The sequence below is a fragment of the Bombus huntii genome, chromosome 10 (genome assembly GCF_024542735.1).
Source record: "Bombus huntii isolate Logan2020A chromosome 10, iyBomHunt1.1, whole genome shotgun sequence".
In the NCBI taxonomy this organism is placed as follows: domain Eukaryota; kingdom Metazoa; phylum Arthropoda; class Insecta; order Hymenoptera; family Apidae; genus Bombus; species Bombus huntii.
The window spans coordinates 1542899-1566591 of NC_066247.1; the positions used below are offsets into that span (position 1 = coordinate 1542899).

Consider the following 23693-nt stretch of genomic DNA (forward strand, 5'->3'; position numbering starts at 1 on the left):
CGACACCTGACCGTCTGTCGTACGATAGATGGAATTTCAACGTACCCCTTTAACATACTGTTACCTACTAACGCGCTATCTCTAGATTTAACGAATTCAACGAAACAACTCACGTTGGTTTATAGGTCGACGATGTTTCGAAAAACCAGTAAAGGCGTCTTACTTACCTTTCAAAGTAGTCTTTGATCGTCCCTTAAGAATTAAGAATCTCTCGTGATCCGAGTTCACGCCTTTTCGTTAGGTTTATAGGCTCTCGTAAGTTTCGCACGAGAAGGAACGCTAGAAACCAGGGTGCTGGGATTATCATTATTTAGGGAGACGTCGGGTGGTCATTCTCGATCGTTGGCCTCTTTGGGGCACGGCCATTTCGTAGCCGGGCCGCGTTTTCCATCTCCCACCCTCCTCATCTTTGCCGCTATCGCGCCACCTCATCCTTCTCATCCTCTTCCTCCTTCGCTCTTACCCTTCTCTTCTTTCTCCTGTTCGTCTTCTCCCGTAGTCTTATACGTACATGCTTCGCCCTTTTTCTTCCTTTCGTTCATACCTTTTCTCTTTCTTCGACTAGGGCAGCTCCGGGAACAGTGATATCTCGAGAACGATCTGCGATGTGACCCTTTCCTCGTTGCGTTCCACGCTCGGCAAGTCGCGATGACTATTTGCGAGGATATATCGACTGCGATCCCACATCGTTAATCGAATCGTCATCCTCGACGTTTACAGAACCTATTACTCGTTTCACGTTCTACCGTTTGATCGACCATGATTTTCAATCTTCCGCTTTTTTCCATCGCCAATCCACGCCGCGCAGCGCTAGATGGACAGGGTTGCGTCTCAAACTATCATCCGTCATTTTTCTTCCAGTCGTTATCGGTTCGCTTTTTCTCCTTATCAATATTCCTTCTATTCGTCCATTTTCATTCTTGCAGTTGCGGCTTCTCTCGTTCTTCGCGCTTCGTATTCGTTCGATATCCAAACGACATCCCCCATCGATCATTCCCTCTTTTCCCGATTTCCGTGTAACTCAGCTAACCGTTAATCGTGACACATTCTTCACGATAAAAATTGTCGAACCAAGTAAATATGATAATTAATTCAAACGATTAGTTGGACGCCGATAAATATTCATCGGTTAGTTCCGACGAGATAGCGCGTGTTACATACTTCACCCTTCGTCGGTGATTTTCAGCGCGACTCGCGAGAAACAGCTTTGGAGAGCTACGTCGATGGGCGAGTACGGGCAACGTTCGACGAAAAAAGAAACATTTTCCGTTTTCAAGATCGCGCTAAAAACCCGATGCAGTCTCTAGCGCGCGTTCTGAGAAGGATCGGGGTCGCGGGACGTCGGCACAAGCGTTCATGTACGCGAGAAGATGCGACGCAAGGCGGGGCGAAGTGCGATGGACGATCCGATCCGATCCAAGGCGAGGCCAGGCGAGACAAGACGAGACGAAGATCAACCGAGGCGTCGTCGCCGTGCGCTTAACTCCCCTATAAGGCAGTTCTTCTCTCTTTGCTACCTCTAGTCACCGTTGTCTCCAGGAGTACGATGCCTATAGCGAGGTGTCCCGAACGCGCGCCACGTGATCGCGCATCATCGATTCTCAACGCCTCGAATTTGCTTATTCTCTTATAACTAGGTTTGCGCTTTCGACTAAATCTTCGGATAAGTACGAATTTTTTGATAATTGACTCGCTTCGATTCCGATCGATATATTCCAATGTGAAACGTATCGAATAAAAATCTAATTCATGGTTCGTTGCATTATTTTATATTTATGTACCTATTTATATTCTGTTACACGTATCTACATCTGAATTTGATTTATCGCAAATAAAATGATACAACGTTCGCATAAGCACAATCCATGAACTCATGCGCGAAGGTTATTTATTTCCACGGTTCGCAAATTTCTATCATTAACTATCTCCTTCCTCTATCATTTTATGAATGAACGTTCTGTATTCGTTTGCTTTTAATTGTTGTTTTTTATTCGATTCTTTTTACCTTCTTTCCACAACTACTTGTAGACGTGAATTATACAAACTTATATTTTTTACAATCTCGTTCTTGTCGCGATATACGCGCGCATCAAATATCAATATATGGAAAGAAAGCTGTCTTTTTAAGTATTTTCAAGTAGAAGAGATATAATGGAGTATAAGTATTGGTAACAGTAGTGAAATTTGAATAATTGTGGGGTTTATGTAAAAAAATTTGAAGCTTCTTTTTCAAGCACAAGTGAATGTACAATTTAAGCGAAGATTCACATTTCTGAAAACGTATTCCATAGGTAAGGCTGACAATTCATGAATTTTTGTTTGAATGCTAAGAAAGAGCAAAATGTTCCTTTTAAGTAAATATCTCAGGAACGAGGTTTTCCTTGCGGACAGAAAGTAGAAGTTGAATTCAATTGCTTCGAAGACCGTAATCAACTCGAGCAGTATTCCTTACGTGTCACGTATGCAGTAAAGCTATATACAACGAGTAATAGAATATTTTGTTATCATTGAAAATATATGTATGTATAAGTACATAATTTAACAGATATACGTACATACGGGTATGCATTACACGAATTCCCTGTAATAAATTCGTTTATGTCAATCTTTGACATCCCATCCTCCTGTTTAAATTTCGCAAGAAAAGTAAGAGTAGCTAAAGAAATGTCGAGATTTCTATGAATTTCTCAGAGGCGAAATTAATCGGCTCCGCTTATCACAAAATTATCAATTCCGCATTATGTTTGTCATTGTCGTTTTTCGTATGCATTTTAATTTACGATATTGATCGGCATAGCTTATCAGCGATTTCATAAATACATATTTATTTCGAGTTTTTCTTAGAGACAGAAAGAGTCGTAGCCGATGTATCGTTCTGTTGTCGACTTCTCGGGAAAGTTCTCACGCACGAGGACGGACTCTTTGGCAGCGAGCCGCGATCAAACCTATTCATTGATCCTTGAAACGCGTCAGTAGCCAGAGAACAGCACAGTTTGGTCGCACGTGATACGTGAGATGCATTTTCGACTAGTCGTCGTTGCGAAACAGAGCCGCAGACGCCGCTGACCAATAGCTTGCCCCCATGTACCGATGAATTCTCTTTGGTCGCAATACGCATATTAATGAATTGGCACGAAAGGTGACCGTAGTTGAATCACGGCTCGTTCGATCGTCGTTTAGACGGTGTCACGTTGTGTACGCTAATTACTTCTCGGTAACTACTTCCTTGCAAGCTGCCTCGCGTGATTACGCTTGTCCGCTTCAGAGAAACGTCCGGCCCATTAGAATCGTTTTATTCGCTCGAGTCAAGCGAGCCGCAATCGTGTTACTAGTCGATCGTCTACTACGCAAACCCATCGAGACGTCTTCAGGTATCTGAAACTCGCGCGGTCAACTAGCAACCGGAATTTCTTTCGTCTTTTTTACATCATGCAAGAAACGTACAGTAACCTATTGTTCGAGCTACACTTCGGCCACGAACATGCTACGGGAAGTCGATGACGTTTCTTGCGCGCACTTGCGTAGAACTCCTCTTTTTAACCTTGCCGCGATTCTCGAACTTTCATCGTTCTTATCTTAATAAACAACGAGAATTTGCAATGTTTTTAGAAGACTTTAGATTCTTTATTTTTACGATGATCGGATAACGTATTCGTTATTCGCCCAGTTTTATCATAATGTCATTAGTACGTTGCACTTTGGTTTGTCGAATAATGCCCTAGTGCTGCGTGCTCGTGCCCAATAACTTATAAATGGTTAATCCATAAATCTTTCGAAAAGGACTAAAATCGCGTTCCAAATACGTTTGTAAAGCACGCGTTGTGTGTCATTAGTTCGTACATCGGAATTCAACGACAGCAGATGATAATGACTTTGTATCCTATGTAGAGCGATCATAGGTATTGAATCGAGGGATTTGACTGAGTTTCGCAATTATTCAAGCGCGAAGTAGAATAGATTTCGGCAGACGAGAGACCTTTGCAGAGCCAACGTCAACCATGACTCATTCATCTATGCTATAGAAATCATAGGTACAGGCTCCCGAAATTGCCGCTGCGGGCAATTTAACGAAACGTAACTAACAGTGGACAAAAAATTGCGCGGTGTCTATATCACGCGAACGGAGAATCGATCAAACTGATCGTTTTCGCGAGGTTGTTTTATGTATGTATAATTCGTGTATAGTTGGTTCAATTTTTCGTAAAAACTGATACACGTTGATCTATTATATTTTCAAACAGCTAGCACTTCGACTATTCTTAGAAACGTATTTCACTACGTATAACATATTTCATTACGTATAACGCGTAACTTGCAATTTCTATATACATTTTCGGATTGGTTTCAAATTTGCTACCGCAATCACGATAATCGTGTCTGATCGCAGTATTAACGAGATTTCAAGAAGCTTCGTATAATGCAGGTAATATATTCCTAAAAAATTTCTATAGTAAGTGTTCGAGTAGTTTCGCGAGCGAGCACTGTACGAGAAGTTAATCTTACGCGAAGATCAGATTTTCAAGCAAAACCATGGCAACACTGATACTTTACAATTCCATTTTCGATAAATTGGTTTTCTCGCGCAGAAGGATATCGAGTGCAGAAATAGACGAGAGTATAGTCTCGATATCCTGTTTCTCGTAGCTTGAGTTACCAGATACCTTTTGCGCCTCGGGTGACATATAGCTATATAAGTGGTACACAGGTACCACTAAACTTCGGCCAGGATTCAAACCGGCCGGGTTTCTGACCAAGACCTCGCGGTAACTTACGGCTACGTGCTTTCCATGTATAGGCGTGGAGTGTTCGTTTTCAGGTCAAAAGTTTGAAAGTGGTGCACACGTCGCGGAATCAGCTACTAACGCGAACCACGTTGGATGCCGAGTTCACGAGGCATTGGGCCGACGACTCTTGAGACATTCAAACTGCGTTGTACACGGACGTGTCTGCACGCGAGTTGCATTCGAGATAGTCATGCTTCGAGCTAGTTTCTAGGCGGATCAAAACCGTGATATACGTCTCGTCTACGATTTAGCACGGAACTCACTGCTTATTGGCGCGGATCATGCAGTTTTCTAGATGAGTGGCGCAAGTAAGAGAGAGAAAGACAGAGAAAAGAAGGAGGCTGAAAATTACTTTCGCACGATTTCCCCTCGGGTCCAAGGACGATCGATGTCAAGGTCGTACACTCGCGAATCTTGAGCCAAGTGGAAGAAGACACCCATCGGCGCAACGAATAAGGCAATCGCGAGATGCTCACCGGAATAAACTCTCTTCAACTCTGTGTCGTACATGGAGTGATGGGGACATGGCAACGTGCTTTTACGATAATTCAAGAAACACTTTTCAATCCACGCTTACAATCTCTTGATATTCTCACTTTCAGCGATTCTTCTCGTATTCGTTGATCGAGGTACAGATAACGTGTTCGTCAATTAGCAACGTGGTTCTCTTTGTCATTTTACGAGGTGCGTATGAATAATTCAATCGTGAAGTCGATGTAGACATTTTCAGACAGAGTTAACTTGGTACGTAGCAGTAATTTTCTCACTGATTTGATTCAAAAATTTCTAATCAATTTATTAGGCAGTAAACTTTAATGCACGGCTATGAAATATTACGATAAACGAAGTATTTCGTTTACAAGTTTTCAGATATCTGTGGCTTGTACGACAGTATAGCATCCGGTTTCACAAGTTTACACGAGGTCGTTTTGCACGAATGTTTCTAATACATTCTCGTAAAAAAGACACCTTCATTCTTATAGCTATATATTTAAGTACATATTTCTAAATTTCAATTACAACAGTAAAGTGGATAGAATAGTAAATTTCCAATAGAAAACGATGTAAATGTGCGTACTTTAAGGATCAGCGATTTTTATTCGGGTCGATATTGTTACTTGACTCCGTTGCGAGTGGACGACTTTATTTAGCACTTTCCATTAGTTAGCAACCATAATCTTTCCCATCGCGCTCATCTAAAATTCCACGATCTCTATGCACCGGTGATCGTAATGCCTCCACCGAAATCAGAAATCAGGAACAACCGGATGTAGAAGTATTTTATACGTGTCGTGCACTTGGCAGGTATGTATGTAGAACGAAGTGGAGTAAATCGGGCGCATTGCCACGAATAATATGACCCTGACTACGCATTAAAATTCGCGTCCATTTTCTGGCTCCCATGCGCGTGTGCTATTCAGTTTCGGCGTTAATAGAGAAATTATGGAGAATTGATGGGTGCTTTTTTGCTTCAACATTTATAAACTGGTATTCGGATTTGCTTATCGAGCCATATAGACGGTAATTTCCTACGATAATTTCCTACGGTAATTTCCTAACTTGCGTCTAGCATTTCTAATGCGAAGGAATTTAATTTATTCTGACGTGTGAAAGACGTAGCTAGAAGGGATCGAGGTTTAAGACTGTATAGAAAAGTAATTGCAAGCGAGCTACGTCTTTAGTGGGATATTAACGCGATTGATGATTCTGAAACGATCTTTTATACATGCGGAATCGCTCTTGACCCACTCTCTCTGGTATGTGATAATGGCTAGTAAATTTATGACTATAACGCGAAGCCGGATATTCGGCTTTTCGCCTTCTACATGCTCAATGAGAACTGCGGAAGCAATATTTTCTCGTTGTTAGTTCTGACTCTTTCGAGACATTTGCAGTGGCTACAAAGAGCATCGACACTCTATTTTCCAATGAAGGGGTTCTTTAATGAAATACTTAAGAAGCGTTCAGCGCTACAATAAATACAACGGTGTCTCAATATTTTTTGCAGTCACCGTATATTATCTACTTCCTTTTTTCATTTGCGTTACAATTTCAGTTGTCCGTGTAATTCGCTACTATCGTCGAGTGCGGACTTGTACATCGTTTGCACAAATATTTTTCGAAGTTCCTCGTTTCATTTCTCCAGTTGCTTCCATATATTTCCGTCTATCTCTTACCTGCTGCTATCTTAAGTAGTTACTATCTGGAAGATCATTTGTTGGCGGGAACTACCAATAAACGTGAACGCGTGCCACGATCATGTCGAAGATTAAGAGTCCTTCTTGCAGACTCTGGCTCGGCATTCTAAATCGGTTAGTCAGTATTCACTATGCACGAGCCGAACGTAGAAAACATTTATTGTCTGCAAATCGTTTCGTTGTGAGGTTGAATTAGCCATTTTAAAGCGGCAGTCTGTTATTGAAGTATGCGAGAATGGGGGACCAAGAAGGAAGAAAAGGATGAATTGACGCTCGCAAACACGTCGTCGTCTGAGTGGTAGCCTATTATTTGTGTAGCTCGCGAGTTAGCTTCGTCCATTACTTCGCATTAACAGAGTGGTCTGTTTCTTCTTCATTTCCTTTGCACTCTTCTTCGTTCTCTCTCTTATGTCGTTTCTCATCTCGCAGACACGTTGCAGGTAGGCTTGTCCCACGATGCAAAAAATGCTTTGTCGAATTCACTCCAGATTCATCATTCTGCTGTGACTCGAACACGCAATTTGGATATTACCGGTTACACTTTAAGCTCTTTTTTCGACGCACGTGTCTTCAAAGTGCGCGGGAACAGCTAATCGCATAAACGCTTATGGTGATTAAGCATGTCGAGCTTATAGCTGTTGTTGTTAACGTACGGTGCAACTTAAATGCTATTTTAAGAGGAACTTTCCACTCGGCTACATAGTATTAACAATTTCCTTCCCATTTGTTTAATTTACATTTTATTTGTCTAATTCCTGATACAATAGTAAAATAGTATTTACGGTACTATTATAGTAGTTTTATTATAACATACGAGGAATGATTTTCTTTCACTGCTACACTTTACCGTTACCTTTATGACAATTATGCATTATATATTTTTCTACATTCGTCGTTTGAATCATTTAAGTTATCTATTTATTAAATTATGTTTAACAATTGCTGTAATCGTAATTAGCCTTTCGCGGGAAAAGAATTTTACGGAGCACGATGTTTTAGAATCATAAAATCGAGATAAGTTAATTTCGCGTCATTAAAGCAGCTGACGTTAAAAGCAATAGTACCGTTCGATAAGCTAAAATCATAAAAGAATCTCATCCATATTCATTTATCAGTAAACAAGAAACAAGCTATTATTTCATAAACGTACAATCAGTAAATAAAACGTCAACACGAGAAAAGGTATTTACTCGACGCATGCGTAAATAACGCGAACGATAGTGCGCCAGTGGTTTAATATCTTCTTCGGTCACGTAATAGTCTGTATCGGTTTTACCGGCACAATCGAAACCCGCATAGATTCTATTCCGGTAGGACGGACGGGTAAAGGCTATAAAACATATCGATGCTTAATCCTGTCAGACGCCTCGGGTGTCAGCGTGACAACGCAAATAGCGCGCAACCCGGCCAGTATAAACTGGAAAACTATAGCTGTGGCGGATACGTATCCAGGTGAGTTTCAGCACCGTTTCAAAGATTTCTGCATCGCCTCGGTGAATTTATTGATGATGGTCGCGCGTGATTCGATCCAGCTGGTTAGCACTGTTAGCAGGATATCTCGATTACGGGGAACGAGTTTAGATCCGCGATAGCGGCGAGCTAATTATACGTTGATACGCGCGCGTACACGCATCAGAAAGACCGCTAAGAAGCACGTGCCGGCTGTCTCCGGCGGCTGCAATCTTCCGCGCGGCCGATAGGTATGCCTATTTACCGAGTAGTTGAAATGCGATGGTAATAGCGTGACAGCAAGTGAGACGAATGTTAGGCATGACGTCGCACGTGCGCGTCAGCGCTATCCACTGAACCCGCCGTAGGCGTACCTGGTATCCGCGCCATGGACGTGCCATTAATTAGGTACATCGGGCATCGGGGAGGCCTTTAACGGTATACAGAGAGACACGTCGCCATTAACGCAAACGCCCCGACGATTCGACGCCGATCGCTCGTTAACGGAGAAGGGGCCTAGGAGACTATGCGATCGCGAGAGGTCACGCCTCACGACACGTGGGAAAAAAGACGGCCTCGCTGTCTCGGTAAATATAGGCGCAGCCCGGCGTAGCCGCGGTAAAAATTGCCAGACGGGGCATGTTCCGAATAACAGTAAAAGAGCGGTTTATTTGCATTTCGCTTGTAAATCACCTGGCCGGCTTCTCCTCGCCCAGCGCCAATTCACCATTCCGAGCTTGATTTTGACACTTTCAGATACAGGTACTGTTCCTGTGACCATGCTTCTTGGAAACATATCGTCGCGAGTGTTTCGCTTCGATAGCAAGAATGAAATTAAATATAGATTCGAATTCATTAACAGCAAATGGACGTTTCAGAGATAGCTGTACGATTGCTCATCATGCTGTACTTTTACCAAGCGTTTTTACGAATTTTTTCTCTTTCGTTGAGAATGTCGATCGCTATGACCTATTTTCTGATATAATTCTTTTTTATCTTTGATTTTTGATACAATCTGTTACTCGAAGAATAAAAATATATGTAAAAAGATAGTGGGTAATTTGATACGAATTATTTTTTCGTAACCCCATTATCGTTCTGTATCCATTGTTTGATAAGAATTCAGTAAGCAAATACCAAGGAACACGCAGTCTCTCGAGTGTCTTTACGATTGTACACATGGTAGCCGATCCAACTCCGCTTCAATCTGAAAGACAGCAATAATTTCTTTGGCCAGTAACCTGGTTGCTACCGTCCAATTCCGAGAATCATGGATCAATCGGATTTCTAACCAATTGGTTTGACGATCGTAAGTCGTGCATGGTATCGTCGCCGGATCTCGACACGAGCTTAGCGTTCTCTTCCTACGGAAAGGGGGACGCGGCAGGGAATGGAAAACGGAATTCCTCGTAAAGACAGCGGTTAAAATTATAACCATTTAACGACTGTGAGAACAGAGCGTAGAACGTCGATGCGTACCGAAAGCACCGAAAGAACGTATCGGGAGATAAAGAGTCGCGGACAGAAGGGGACGAAGATAGACCTCTCTTGTCCGTGGCATTGTGCGTCCGGTGGCTGTCCAGAGCTACGTTTCTTGCTCAAAGTAGCAACACGCAGGAGCCACGCTGCTTCTTGGAGGCCGCTCGGCTCTCCTTCCTGCGCGCGCGCGACGCTCGCACCTGCCAACTAACTAGTCGAACCTGATTAAACTCTGCCCTGTGTGTCGTATGACATGCCCCTGTACTCCCCTTGCCTTAACCATCTCCACCTCCACTTTCTACTTCCCGTTACCCCCTTCTCACTCAGTACCTTCAGTCATGTCCTCACCTCTTTCCCTGTTCTCCTTCCCTGCATTCGTTCTATGATTAAGGCTCTCCTTCTCTTATTCCCCCGTCTCTCTTCCCTTTTCTTACCGTTCCTTCTTCTCTCATTCGTATCTCTCCCGTTCTCTCTCTTTCCGTCACGATCCCCTTTTTTCTCTCTACTTGGTTCGCTTCGATCGATCTCGTACCGTTCGGTAAGACGGGAGAAGAATTACAGGATCACCGATACCATATCTGATCTGCGCGCGATCTCCTCGCCGAGAAATACGTCCGAGTTGGCCAAATGCCTCTTCCCGATTCGTTACACCGTGAGATGGTTTACTCGAGATTAGGAAGCGCTACCTTTTCCTATGGAATTGCAAAGGACCGCCTTTCAGGGGATCCTGCTTTCTTTGTTACTGCCACTTTTCCATTTGCTCGTCCAAGTCGATCTCGATCATTCCAGACGATCCGTGATGTCGCGACGGACGAAGTTAGGTTTAGCTACTTTCATAACATACCATTCAAATTTCTCTATTTTGGATTCAGTTAACCGGATATGCGATGCCACGAACACGTTTAGTAACGCTTTCGAATATTTCTTGTTTCGAATTTTAGAAAGAAATTCTTATACGTTCGAAATGACGCAGAATATATTTTTGTTTGTTCTTGTTAAATTTGGTTTACAGGAGTATTTCTCGGATTTATTCGAAATTATTGATCCCGCTTCGTGCATTCTAAACTTCTAATTGAAAGATTCTTTTAAATGAAATTTTGAAGGATAAGATTGCTGTTGTGATGCTAGAGATAGGATATAATGGAGTACTTCAGAAATCAGAGAATCCCTTGGTAAATAGTAAAACGTGATTCATGGATGGGTCGAACATTCGACCAATCCCTGACGTTTGTTTCGACTAATTTGATTAGACGATTAACCGCGTCCGACATTCGGTTCAGTTTGATTAGACTCGACACGACGCACGTCGTAACGAACTCGACGAAGCGGCGCTCGATACAAATGAGAATTACGCAAATTCGCCGGTGCAATTTATCGAGACTTCAATAGTAATTTTTAAAGCCCGCCGTTTGAAAGTTAGCTTACGAGTTATATGTACAGTTCGAATTAAAAAAACAATTTTACCGTCTATGAATCTTGTTTTACAAAACTTAAAAAAGGGACATGACAGTCAGCTTAGTTAGAATTGGAAGTAATTCATTAGTGCAAATACGTAATATATATAAATATGTGTAACACGTTAGATTTTAAAAGCAGTAGTCAGATTTTAATACTTGTAAACATTATGTAATTGAAACAAACAATATTGTAATTTAACATATGTATGAGATATAAAACAAAAATTTTAATTTCTGCATCAATGCATGAAAACCTTAGTTTAAATATAAGTATGTATCGACGAATGCGTGATTTAAATCGATCAGAAATATTTCTTTAACATTTTAGTTGTCTAGTCCGAATAGGAAATGAAATTAATTCACTAATACATATGAGAAATGTTTTTAGTTTGCCCTTATGAATATCTATCGCAAATTCGATGGTGGACTTGTACTCCTTTCTTGTATGACCTCTGCATTGTTTGTGAACTCGCTACTGCAGGTGACATTTTACTTGGAAATAAGAATGAATGAAAAACTTCTCTTCCGGGAGTAGTTATGCTCTTTTGCTTTAACAGTATCGAATGCACGCGACGCGGTCCTCGATGAACCGTGGGACTCGGTCACTGCATAACATTGTCGCTACACGCTACGCGTATACGTACGTAAAAAAGTAATCGTTCAAGAGAAAACATTAACATACATATTCTTAATATATTCAGTTTTACCTTGTACAGAATACATTTGAGCCATACTCTGTGAATCTTCGCAGCGATATGCATATGTAATTTGTATTTACGCAATTACTCCTATTTACGTGTAACTTGAATTGTGAAAAATTCCATTCCTTTGTTCCATGTTTATGGCCTTTTGCTCTTTTTTCTATTTATACTTAACGTTCCTCCACGAATAGGAAAGACCGTTTTAATTAACGTATAAAGAAGTTTTTACATGCCAAATTTGTTACTAAACTTGCTATCAGCTTAGTGAAAATATTAACAACAATTATTAAATACGAAATAGATTTTAGGTTAATATATTATTTGTTGACTTACGGAATGTAATTTTAATTAAGAAATTCTTGTATAGTTTGTTAATAACGTCACTCAATACTCCATTGAAAAATGGCGATAGTACTTTCGTTGTTTTATAACATCGTGCAAACCGTAAATATGAATATTCGTAACATAATCCATAATGTAATCGTAATATAAATTCATAATATAATTCTGAATCATTATCGAAAACAAAAGATTTCATGGAACGTGTATTTAGAATCAAATTTTCCTTGCAAACTACACATTTGGAAAACATTTTGAAAGTGGAAGAAGATAAATGTTTATCGGGGTAGAAAGCGTACCTGTGATGCCATGATCGAGTGAAACGTAATTCGAATCGTTTGAAATTGAATTAACGAAAGTTGACTGAAGGCTGGAACCGGAAGGGAAAACTATGCTGTATCTTATTAGTCGCACTTTACCATAACTAATTAAGGGGCTTTTTAATTTAATTTCGATTATGTTCACTCCTGCGGAAATTAGTACGAATTATACAAGCAGCGCCGCATGGCATAAAATCGTCGAACTAATGATTTACTCGGAAGAACTTGTTGCACATTTCGTGAGATGGCGCGCTGTGGCACTTGTTAAACAACACAGGTACACTGGTACACTGTACTAAGGTACACAGTATATCTGACACGCGATATATTTACATATATATTTATTGTTAGACAATGATGCAAAGCTAAAAATAATTTAAGAATGAAATTATAACAGCTAAACAATATGTAAAATTTATAAACAAAGTTGACTATCAATAGATATATAATATTATTTCGCTAGTGTGCATTTTCTATTAATTTTTAACTTTAAAATAAATTTCGTTTGAATTGTTATTAATCTATATTTCATAGTAATTTATAAATTTTCTCGATTTATTCTAAGCAGATATTACATACATATACTATAGATATTACTTTAATTCATTTATTCTCTTAATTATTTATATTATTGTATTTATTAAAGAGGAACATTATATCCACTATACTTAATTATAGCAATAATAATAAAAGAATACTAGTGACGAACAAAATGTGATTAATATTAACGGTGTAGAAGTAGAAAAGGTATCAAACCTTGAAAACTCTTTATAATTATCTGCTTTGAAATTGTTATAGTTTGATGATCACCACGAATTTTTCGACATATAATATTTCAATTTTGCGCGCGGCTTTATATGAAAGAGAAGCCATTTCACTCCAGCCAATCAGGTGTCACTTAAGTGAAGTTTTGGCGCGTACTGTCATAGTACGGGTGAAAATCGTGGTATCAACTTGCGTCGTTCTTTGAAGTGTGCGATTTCAACTATATAGTGTTTTTATTAGTATTATATCGTCTTTAATCGAGTATTATCAGGTTCGTTTAACTAATATGTTCTTATTTAGTACTTTATTAGGTGCTGTTAAAGTGAAATTCTATAGTTTTTCCAATTTTCTCTGTTCATTCGTCGATCGGCTGAGTATCAGTGTTACCAATACGTTGTATTATGAATTTTTGAAAGAGGATTTGAAGCTGATTCTTATTCCATTTTGACACAATTGATTCAGTTTCATATATTAATCCCAAATTTATGGTTATGATTTATGCAGATGTGGGCATTAGAGATGCGTAGACGAAAACAATTAACAGTGACAATTCGATGACATCTCATGCAAAACGATTTGGAAACGTTGGATTTACTTTAACGAAGATGGAGGTACATGTACGTATTGCTTTTTGATTCACTTGTAATATAATAGATATTCATTTAATATATAATATTATTAAACATTCAGTTTTTGTTATATTTATTCAAGAAATTTGAATAACCTTCATATTTCAATCATGAATTCTCGGTATTAATATCGCCATTAAACTTGTATGAACAATTTTTATTATTTTTGAGATAGAGTTGTACGATATGCTGAGGAATGTTTTAGTTCAAAGTTAGGCGTGTTGTTATTGTGACCATATCGGGTATGTTTAACGAATATTATTGCTGTCTATTATTACAGAGTTTTTTTTTTTAACAAACTATCGATAAAGTAAAGAAGAAAAATATGTAAAATTTTCTTCTTTTTTCTCTCTTCTCTACCTCTTTTTACTAATACAATTTTACTTTCAGAAAATTTGTGTGACCACGCGCAGTCGGTAGAATCAATGTTTGCTTCGTAACTTCAAATTCTTCAATTCAATTGTCATATGCGAAATTAGAATCAGTGTTTGTTCGGAGACTTAATTTAAACGATACTTAATCAAAATGAACGCGTTAATAATCAAAATCTGGTATATCTGGTATCTGGTATCTTGGTATATTGTATCCTAATTTATTTAAATGATTTTGTTAACTTACAGATTTCAGATCGTTGTATTAGAGCTCCAATTTCTGTAATTATTAAAATTTGGAATGTTTATTTTTAATTTTGATTATTATTAAGGTTCTAAATTTAATAGAGTTTCATCTTCTATTATTTCAAACTTCTTAAATAATCAACACTGTGTTTTCAAAAACAAATTGTACTAATCTGCTACTTTTTTCAGGTTGTTTACAGTCTCCACTTCCTTATGCTTTCCAGAAGAAATCTGAGGGTGTTCAAGAAGCCAAAAATGTAAGTATTTTTGTAAATTGTACCTTAATTAATCCGATTAAGAAATAAAATTTATATTAGAATTAGTTATATCTTTAAAATTAAAGTCTAATATTACATGTCTTGTTACAGACTTTTCACAACTTCCCATTTTCCTGTATGAGATTTGATCGTTCCTTCTTGATGATTGTTTTGGTGATGACTTCCTCTGAATTGCTGCATCATCGATGGCAACGTCTCCACATCTTATCGTGAGTCGCATGTCTTTATATTCCTCTGGTCATCCAATCATGTCGTAGGACAAAAGGTTCGAATCGATACGGACGACTGGTTGTATTACGTAGAATTTTTTTCGAGCACAGAGACCGCGGATATTTATTATATTCGTGAGTAGTAACATTATTTTTGTGTCTTATTTATTAGTTCAGGATAGGTCTTCTTGCACAACGCGTTTTTTTTTATGTTAGACATGACATTGAGGATTAAAACTTCAATATAATGTTGATCATTAGGATGAGTGATTTTTTTTTATTTTATTTTATTTTATTTATAAGATACTTCTTCTACTGCGATTAGAAAGACTTGAGCTTAAATGTAAGTTTCAGCGGACAGAACAATTGCCACAGAAGAGGGCAACTACTAATGGCTTTCCATCCCCTGGATCCTCCAGAACATGGAAAGTCATTTTCGGTATTACTTTGTCACTCTGCTTGTTTTTGGTAGTTGTGGTAGTACTCTTTTTTGGCCGATGTCGATTCACCATCATATTGGCTAGATCGCTGATTGTTATCAGTGTCGCGAAGTAGTACTTACAGGTTGAGTTACAGTTTCGAAGTAATTTAAATTAAGATTGAATTAGAAAAATGTCAATTTTTGATTAACTTTATAGCGTTGCTATTTCTGGCTGTCTAGAACAGTTGAAGTAGTTATTATTGAATTTATTGTATGAATTAATATTTCGATACTTTTTCATTGCCATTGTTTCAATTACTTTTCAAATTAATGTTGCCTTAATAAATGATCACGTTTTTTTAGTAGCATTGCGATTATAAAGTGCCTAAATTTTTTCCACCTGCTGCAGCTAAAAAAGATGTACAGAGGTGGTTGTCAGCAGCCTTAACACGGCTGCACTGCACTTTCGTAATTAGTGTTGTGTATATTTAAACTCGAGTGCATAGATTAGTACTTATTAGCGTTGCGTAAAAGAATTTCCTGCTACAGTTTCAGGAGGTTTCTATTTTGTTTAATCTTTTTCATAATAAAATAATTAATATGGCAAACATACAGAACACTCTTAGCGGTTTACTCTGAATTTTCTATTGTGTATGTGATTACAGTAATTTAGTGTTGCGAAATGCAAAAGATATTCCACTCTCGGTTTATGTCTTGGTGCTTTCCTGGCTATTTATTCCCTTTTTCCCAACTCTCGTTATTGATATGACACTCATTTTAATAAGCCTCTTCAATTTAAATAGAATATAAGTATCACTTAAAACGTTTTATAAGATTATAAAGTTTTAAACAACAATAATTTTTATTACATCTTAATTTTGTTACTACGTTTGCTCTTCTTCAGCCATGGAATTATTATGTGTCTTCTAACAATACTGTCGATCCTTTCAAAATCATCCTTACACTAACTACCTTGTAGTTACTACATTCTGAGAAGACGAGTTTCATTTTCTTTCTCGACGTCCTTTGTTTCGTGAGACGCGACATCTTCAGTTTGTTCCACGACATTCGTGGAAAACACGGCTTCTGTCTGGTGACACCCGGAAATTCTTAGTTAATTCTCGTGATTGTAAATCGTTCCTCATGTTAAAGATAAAGGAGATAAGAAAATGTATCGGACGGAATACGTTATACCCTGGGTTCAGATGCGAGCGAGGGAGGAGTACATTCTAAAAGCATCTAGGCAATATCCCGTGGTAAGAGAACTTTCCAAACGAATTCGGAGAGTTTAATAATTAACGTCGAGAGCGGCAGTGCTCGCTGAACGTTCTATTCCGGGGGGGTAGTTCGTTCACGCTGAAACTGAGACAAGCCCGTGAGATACGGAAAAACCATTTCCCGCCGTATTCGGAAATCTATCACTCGGGATGAAATTTTCTTTCCAACCATTCGATACTGCTGCCTCGGATAATGATGCACCGGCTTATCTTGGATTAAGTATCAAACTGTCGTCTGCTTGTTCATAGGGTGATTTTTAAATGTACGTATAAATATTCCAGGGATAAATTCAATTAAAAAATATTGAAGGAATTATATAAATATCATAGGTTATTTGTGCTTGATTCTTTAAGTAAGAAGATATTTGACAAAATCGTGGAAGTTTTTATGTCTTATAAGTATAAGTACCGCAATATGTTGTATGTTTCATGATGTATGATTCATCTTATTGTTGTCAGACGAAAAGACATTTCAATTATAAGTAAATTGGATAATTTCTTCTTTGTTTGAAAGATAAGACCTTGTTGTTCAATCCTCGTATACAAAAGTATTAATACGTATTTAATACGCACACCCTGTGCGTGGTTCTTTGAAGACACTATTGATTTCAGTTGGAGCCGTTCGCTCTTCGAAATTCGATCACGTATTTTAACAACAACAAAGAAGACAGCGCAAAATCGGCATATGAGCGTCTTCATAGCGTAGATTTCGATCTTTCCAAGCCACGATGTGATCGTACCAAGCCTAGCCTTTATTGGTTGGAAATCTCAAAGGAAAACCAAGACCACAAGGTCCCGATGACTACTAATCTGTGGTACGGTCGACCGAACAGAGTTCAAGTCGATTTTCCTGCGACTAAATTTAATCGATCGAGCAAAATGCAAGAGTTCTACATTCGCTGTGGTTTTAGTCTAGTTAGCGGCGAGGAAAGCGGATCGTTCTGCTAGAGTGAATCTGTTAGGCAAGCTTTCTTTGGTTCTCTTTTTTCTAACATCAGTTCGGCCGATTTTATTAATATTACATGTAATATAAAAAGTGTTACTATCATTACATCACATTTGTGTGGAATTCGTTAAAACCATGCTCCGTGTGCATGTAAAATATTAAATTTGAATGATATTTAATAAACTGATAAAAAGATTGCACTAGAATATTTAGTAATAGAGTTCTTGAATCAACCTTTTTATATAATTTAACTTTTTGCTTATGTTTCTTATAATTAAGTATGAAAAATTGTTTTTATGAAGCTTTTCCATTTAACTGAATAAAGCGGCATACGAGGGAGTTTATCATTTAGTTATGTACTTAAAAGAAAATAACATGTATGACTGAATTATCTGTATGTTCATGTTTTAGCCGTTTATTACTCTTGACATTCTGTATTAAATCATATTCACGGCGAAATCCATGCTTGAAAGTAAATTCAGTAATCATTAATCGACTTACATACCTTTTTCAATTCTTTATGAGTGACATATAATAATTTATAGGGATTTTGACTGGTAATTTTCACATATTCAGCGAAGCACAAATTCAACACGTTTCACGTATTCATCTACTACCGGGGATCAATATTGCATCGTTCAAATTTAAAATTGCTTGCTTTCCGTGAAGAATTCTTCTACGAGGTTACCATCATTTTTAGCATCGTAAATGTTTAAAATCTGGTTTCCCAGAAATTTTTTTCTGTGACAGACAGGATGAAAATTGGGTGATTCTGCACGACGTATGAAGCCAAATTTGTTATTGGAAAGTGGTGCACGTACGAACAATAGGGATATTAATCTTAAAAAGATCAAAGTGCTAAGAATAAGAATATATACACGTGGTTAATGTTACATGATCTCCATTAACGTGTAATTTATATTGTATTTGGTATATTTGATGTGTATGTATTTTATTCTTTGTTTTAATTTCTTTCTCAGGAAAGGATAATATAATTATCTGTATACGTTTATGATTTAAAGAGTAAAACTGCTGCTAAATGTATTTGTGAGAGAATTGATATTGGGAAAAAATGGGGTGAAAACTTCACGAATAAAATGTGCAAGATGTAAAATTATTCTATAATTGAATAACAGTATTTTAATAAAATGTATTTTTTGAGAGATTTTGGAAGCTTGAAAGAACTGTACAGAGATAATAAGAAGCAAAGATTAACATATACGTCCATTCATTTCTATCTCTGAAAAAAATTTTAAATTAATAAATTACATCGTATCTTTAGAATGGTTCTGCTTTATTCAGTTTTGAACAAATTTTCTTATTATACTGCAGATTAAACAATCTTTATATAATTTAAAAAATCTTCCTCGTATAAAAACGAAGTGCAAATGCTCAATTTTTAATTTCGAAGCATTTAATAATACAAAATATATGTATACATGTAAGATGGTTTCTTTTCCTTCGAGATTTTTGTCGATACGATTATTTATAAAAAAATGTAAATTCATAATTTTTCTACTATTTTTCGTACATGTATGTATGTATAAAAATAATTCTTTATAAAATTGTAATTTTTTATCTACTGGTCACTTTTATCAGTTATTTCCGATCAGTAATCTAGTAGTATAGGCATTTTCTGTTAATCCTCTGATATTTCCTTTTCTGTTACGATGTATTCGAATGGAGTACAGATTTGGATAGGAGTCTACGTTGTCGGACAGATCGTTGAAAGAGATGGCGAACATCGAACCGTTGTAGGTACGCATATAGAGCTTGCTTCTATACCGAACTTAAACTAGTACCAGCTTCGAACTTCCACCGAGTATACCCAGAATTCTATACTTCCTAATTGTAATTACAATTTCCACTTTATAAACTTGTCACAAAAGATTCATTAATTACCACATCTTTCAATGATACTATGTTTAATTAGTTAGCGTAAACAATGCTTTAAACATTAATCTCTAAGAAACACTGGAAGGCGAATATTTCCGTCATGTGTAGAAAATTCGAATCAGACGATCCGTGCTGATCGCAATTTCGTTTCGCGAACGTAATTTCCGCTTTGGAGATGGACGGTTCCGGTATTACGAATCAGCCAAAATGTTCGTTACGAGAGTGTAATTTCGATTTTAAGCGCACGGTCCGTTATAAGGAATTGCCTTAGATATTTCTCTAAATGATATTTTCCGCTTTGTTCCCTGAACATTCACTTTTGCAGGCAGACTTGACAATTTTTCAGCTTCACGGAACCTTGGAACAAAGCGTAGCCGTACATATTAATAAAATCACAGCCGAAATCCGAAGGATCACGAATACAGTGGCCACGAAAGTACTCGAACACTTACCACAGAATTCTTTTACGAATGCGCTCTGTGCATTGTAAGAAATTTTTTTAAAATTTCGTTAGCATTGTAACGAGACTCGACCATCGGGATTATAACAGGAAAATTTATAATCAATGAATCATTGAAAATATATATATGTAGAAGTTACAGGACATTTATCGCATACATACATGTAGCGAGAAATTAGTATATTAGAACATTTTCGTGAGTAGTACATGTCATCCGATCATCGTGATACTTTAAAATCTAAAATTTCTCGCGATTTTCTCACGTTATAAGCAATTTTTGACAGTTCAAAGATATTCTGCCTTATGTCTTCATATATACATATTTCTGTTTTTACTGCCATGTCCTGGAAAGTTGCTCGATACTGGGATTGCTATTTCCGGATATGAGGATAGAAACACCATGAAAAGAGGTACGTGCACTTATGTAGACACGGTGCAGACATCGGATATATACCTCCGTATCTCGCTATACCAAGTTGGATTCAAGTTTTATGCAAGGTATCGAGAGATCGCTGAAACTCAAAGGCCGGTATAGAAAGTATCGAAACGAATCGACCAGGCTTTATGTAACCTAGAACACACATACCCTGGCGATTGGATGTGTGCAGTATATTTATGATGAATTCATCGATCGATGGCCACAGATTCTGCTGTTGCCTGTTTCGAATCTCACGTTCTATGTCAAGTATTGTCCTTGTACGACTGTCTCGAATAAAAAGCCCGGGTAATTTATTGACGTCACTTTTGATGCCTCGTCTACCGTAGACTACGATATTCGCAACACTTAAAGCGCCTGAAGTAAGGAACTATAAATCACATTATTTTTCATACATATAGTACGTATGTGTAAATTGAAAGCTAAAATAGAATTATTGATACGAAACACTTTTGTACTGTAGTTGTACTTCCCTATCGCGTTATTATTCCGTGAAAGTAATTTTAACAAAAACACAAACTGTGGAAACGAAATTCATTTGGCAATTTTGCAGTTCTATTTCTGCGAAATTAATATAAAATTGAACTTTTCTCCAAAAGGAAGTTTTATTCAATCGAATAAAATAGACCGTTGGGGCAAGAATCACATTCGCTGTCTGTATCAAATATATGAAAATACTACTTTCAATTTAAAAATAAATATCAACTTTCAAGAATACATATAATATTTACGCATTTTCCGTTGTGCGTAGCGTCGGTGATTGAATTTTTCTGACATTTTGTTTCATTATTGTTATTCGCAGAATATCCATGTCAATGACACGAATTTAAAGCGGGCGGCGAAAGTTCGCGTGACGGGTAAAACGTTGGCCGCTAATCGAAGAAGATTTTGTGCAAATTTATGCGCATAAACGTGGCCACCGGTATTCATCGTAGTCCGAAAAGACTTCCCTATTGTTTCTAGTTAATCGTCCGAGGTCAGGGACAGGCTAACGCTTATTTTCAATTCTTTGTTTTGGGCTCGTTAATTAAAAGTTTAATTAAAGCCACGTCAATTAATCAGAATTCTGTTTCGACCCATTCCCGTGTACTTCGTCACGGAAGAGCAGAACAAAAAAGATGGAGAGCAGCTCGCGATAACTGGCAGTTGCCTGTTGGCCTGCTGCTATACGTTCGTTGCTGTTATGTGACCAAACGGGCAATTAAAAAGTCATCTCGGCTAGAAAATTTGTTGTATAATAGCAGTTGAACGAAGTTGCGATGAAGTGAATCTATTACTTGAAAAAGTCACGCTTCGCCGATCTAAATTCATCGGTAATGTCCATCGACTGCATGATTTTGTCATCGATGTGCATCTGTGTTATGTTTGATAGTCAAACAAAATTCTCCATGGTTTTTGATTTGATGATTTCATTTCACTTTTAATCGAGTTTTTGTTAGTTACGATTTGATTTGTTCATTTTGTACGACGAATTGGTCGAGACTGTTGAGAGTGTGTGATCCATTAATAACTGCTTCTATTTGCGAAGTTAGTTTTTCAAAGAGGTTTCAATTATTAGAAGATACTTGAAAATTGAAAAAAATATAATTTCACTATATAATGATACTCCTTAAGGGCCTTAGCTTGCACAGTTATGACGATTTAATTATCTGATTAATTTAAAGGGACTGAATAATTATCTTCTTTTCATTTCGATACGATCGAGAAGCGATTAAAACGACTGCGACCTGGAATTATGGGTGAACGTCTCAAGCGAAAACTCAATCAGCAATAATTATGGCAGCGTGTACATAGAGCAATATTAGCAAGTTCACTACCCTTCGTAGCTCCGCAATACGCTTAATCGAATTGCCTTTGGTAACGTAAAGTAACGAAGCCGAAAGGGTTATCTAGAGTGTGACCTCATTAATACGTTGCTCTCCTAAGAAGTTAAATGTATTCCGAACGCAAATAAATTTCACCAACTACTAGAGTCCTGAAGAGAAGTTTCTTTGGAATTGTTTTATAGTGCCCCATGGACTTCAACGCTTTCTCTTTCTCCCTTCGTCTTTTCGTTTCTTCGTTTCCCGCCCTTTCTCTTTTGCTCTTGAACAGAAGAGAATATTCGTCGCGCTCCTCGCTTTACGTTTTTTATCCCTCGCTTAAATGTTATATTTCGCTTGCTAAAAATTCAAGTGATCGGTCACCGATAAATTGAATTTTATTAACGGGTGAAAAAAAAAACGGACCGCGTTCAACACTCGATACTTGATATAAGTCCCTCAATTAATCATTTAACAATTGTTTTGAAACGTGAACATTGAATTTTAACAACTTTGAGTGTTTCCATATGATGCTCAATTAAATTCCCCTGAATATCTTAAACGAAAATAAAACTGGTAAAATATCGTCGCTTATAAATAATATTCCTCTAAATTGTCCATTGCATAAATTTTGATTATTTCCATTTGCTGCTATTGCGCTGTAAGATAAAACTATATTGTATTTTTTTTTTGCGAATCGCATATTCGTACGCTGGAATTACTAGAAGCGCATCCGACATTAACCCCTTAAGGATCGGCATTCCCAAAAGAAATCAGTCGTTGTATGCTTTCCATCTACCCAAGAGATTCGAGCAAAAATGCAAGTTTAAATTAATTTCTAACAATTTTACAAACCGCGGTAAAATACGTCAAGTTTCTTTTTAGAGCGTCAAATATAAACGAATAATTAATAAGCATTATATTTTATATCATATTAAATCATATTTAATCGATCGATAATAATTTTCGTTTAGAATTTACATCTTACACTAAATAACAAAACTTAATTATTTTGATGATGCAGAATTGCTTAATTTAAATATTGATATAATTATAAAAGTCTATATATTTGATATTCATTATCTCTCCGTTTTTATTTTTTTATGTTTCAGTATATTCCGTTTGTCGATATTTCCATTTTATTCTCTTCTAATATTTATTCAAATCTTCTTTATATTGATTCACGGTTTATGCCTCATGAAATGCACTTAAGCATTGGCTTTATTAAGT

The 23693-nt window shown here is 37.4% G+C and overlaps 1 protein-coding gene across 1 annotated transcript; it reads left to right on the forward strand.

The window, feature by feature from the left end:
- Positions 1-16815: 16815 nt before the first annotated feature.
- LOC126870273 (uncharacterized) lies at positions 16816-17898 on the forward strand. Its single transcript, XM_050627808.1, has 2 exons — positions 16816-16902; positions 17536-17898. The coding sequence occupies exons 1-2, from the start codon at positions 16816-16818 to the stop codon at positions 17869-17871; spliced, it is 423 nt and encodes a 140-aa protein (XP_050483765.1). The 3' UTR covers positions 17872-17898.
- Positions 17899-23693: the final 5795 nt, after the last annotated feature.

What these genes read in the sequence shown, in the direction of transcription:
- LOC126870273 (XM_050627808.1), top strand. Translation starts at nt 16,816, where the DNA reads ATGTATCGGACGGAATACGTTATACCCTGGGTTCAGATGCGAGCGAGG. An exon ending in CATCTAGGCAATATCCCGTG is followed by an intron (nt 16,903 to 17,535) that starts GTAAGAGAACTT and finishes TATTGATTTCAG; the next exon opens with TTGGAGCCGTTCGCTCTTCG.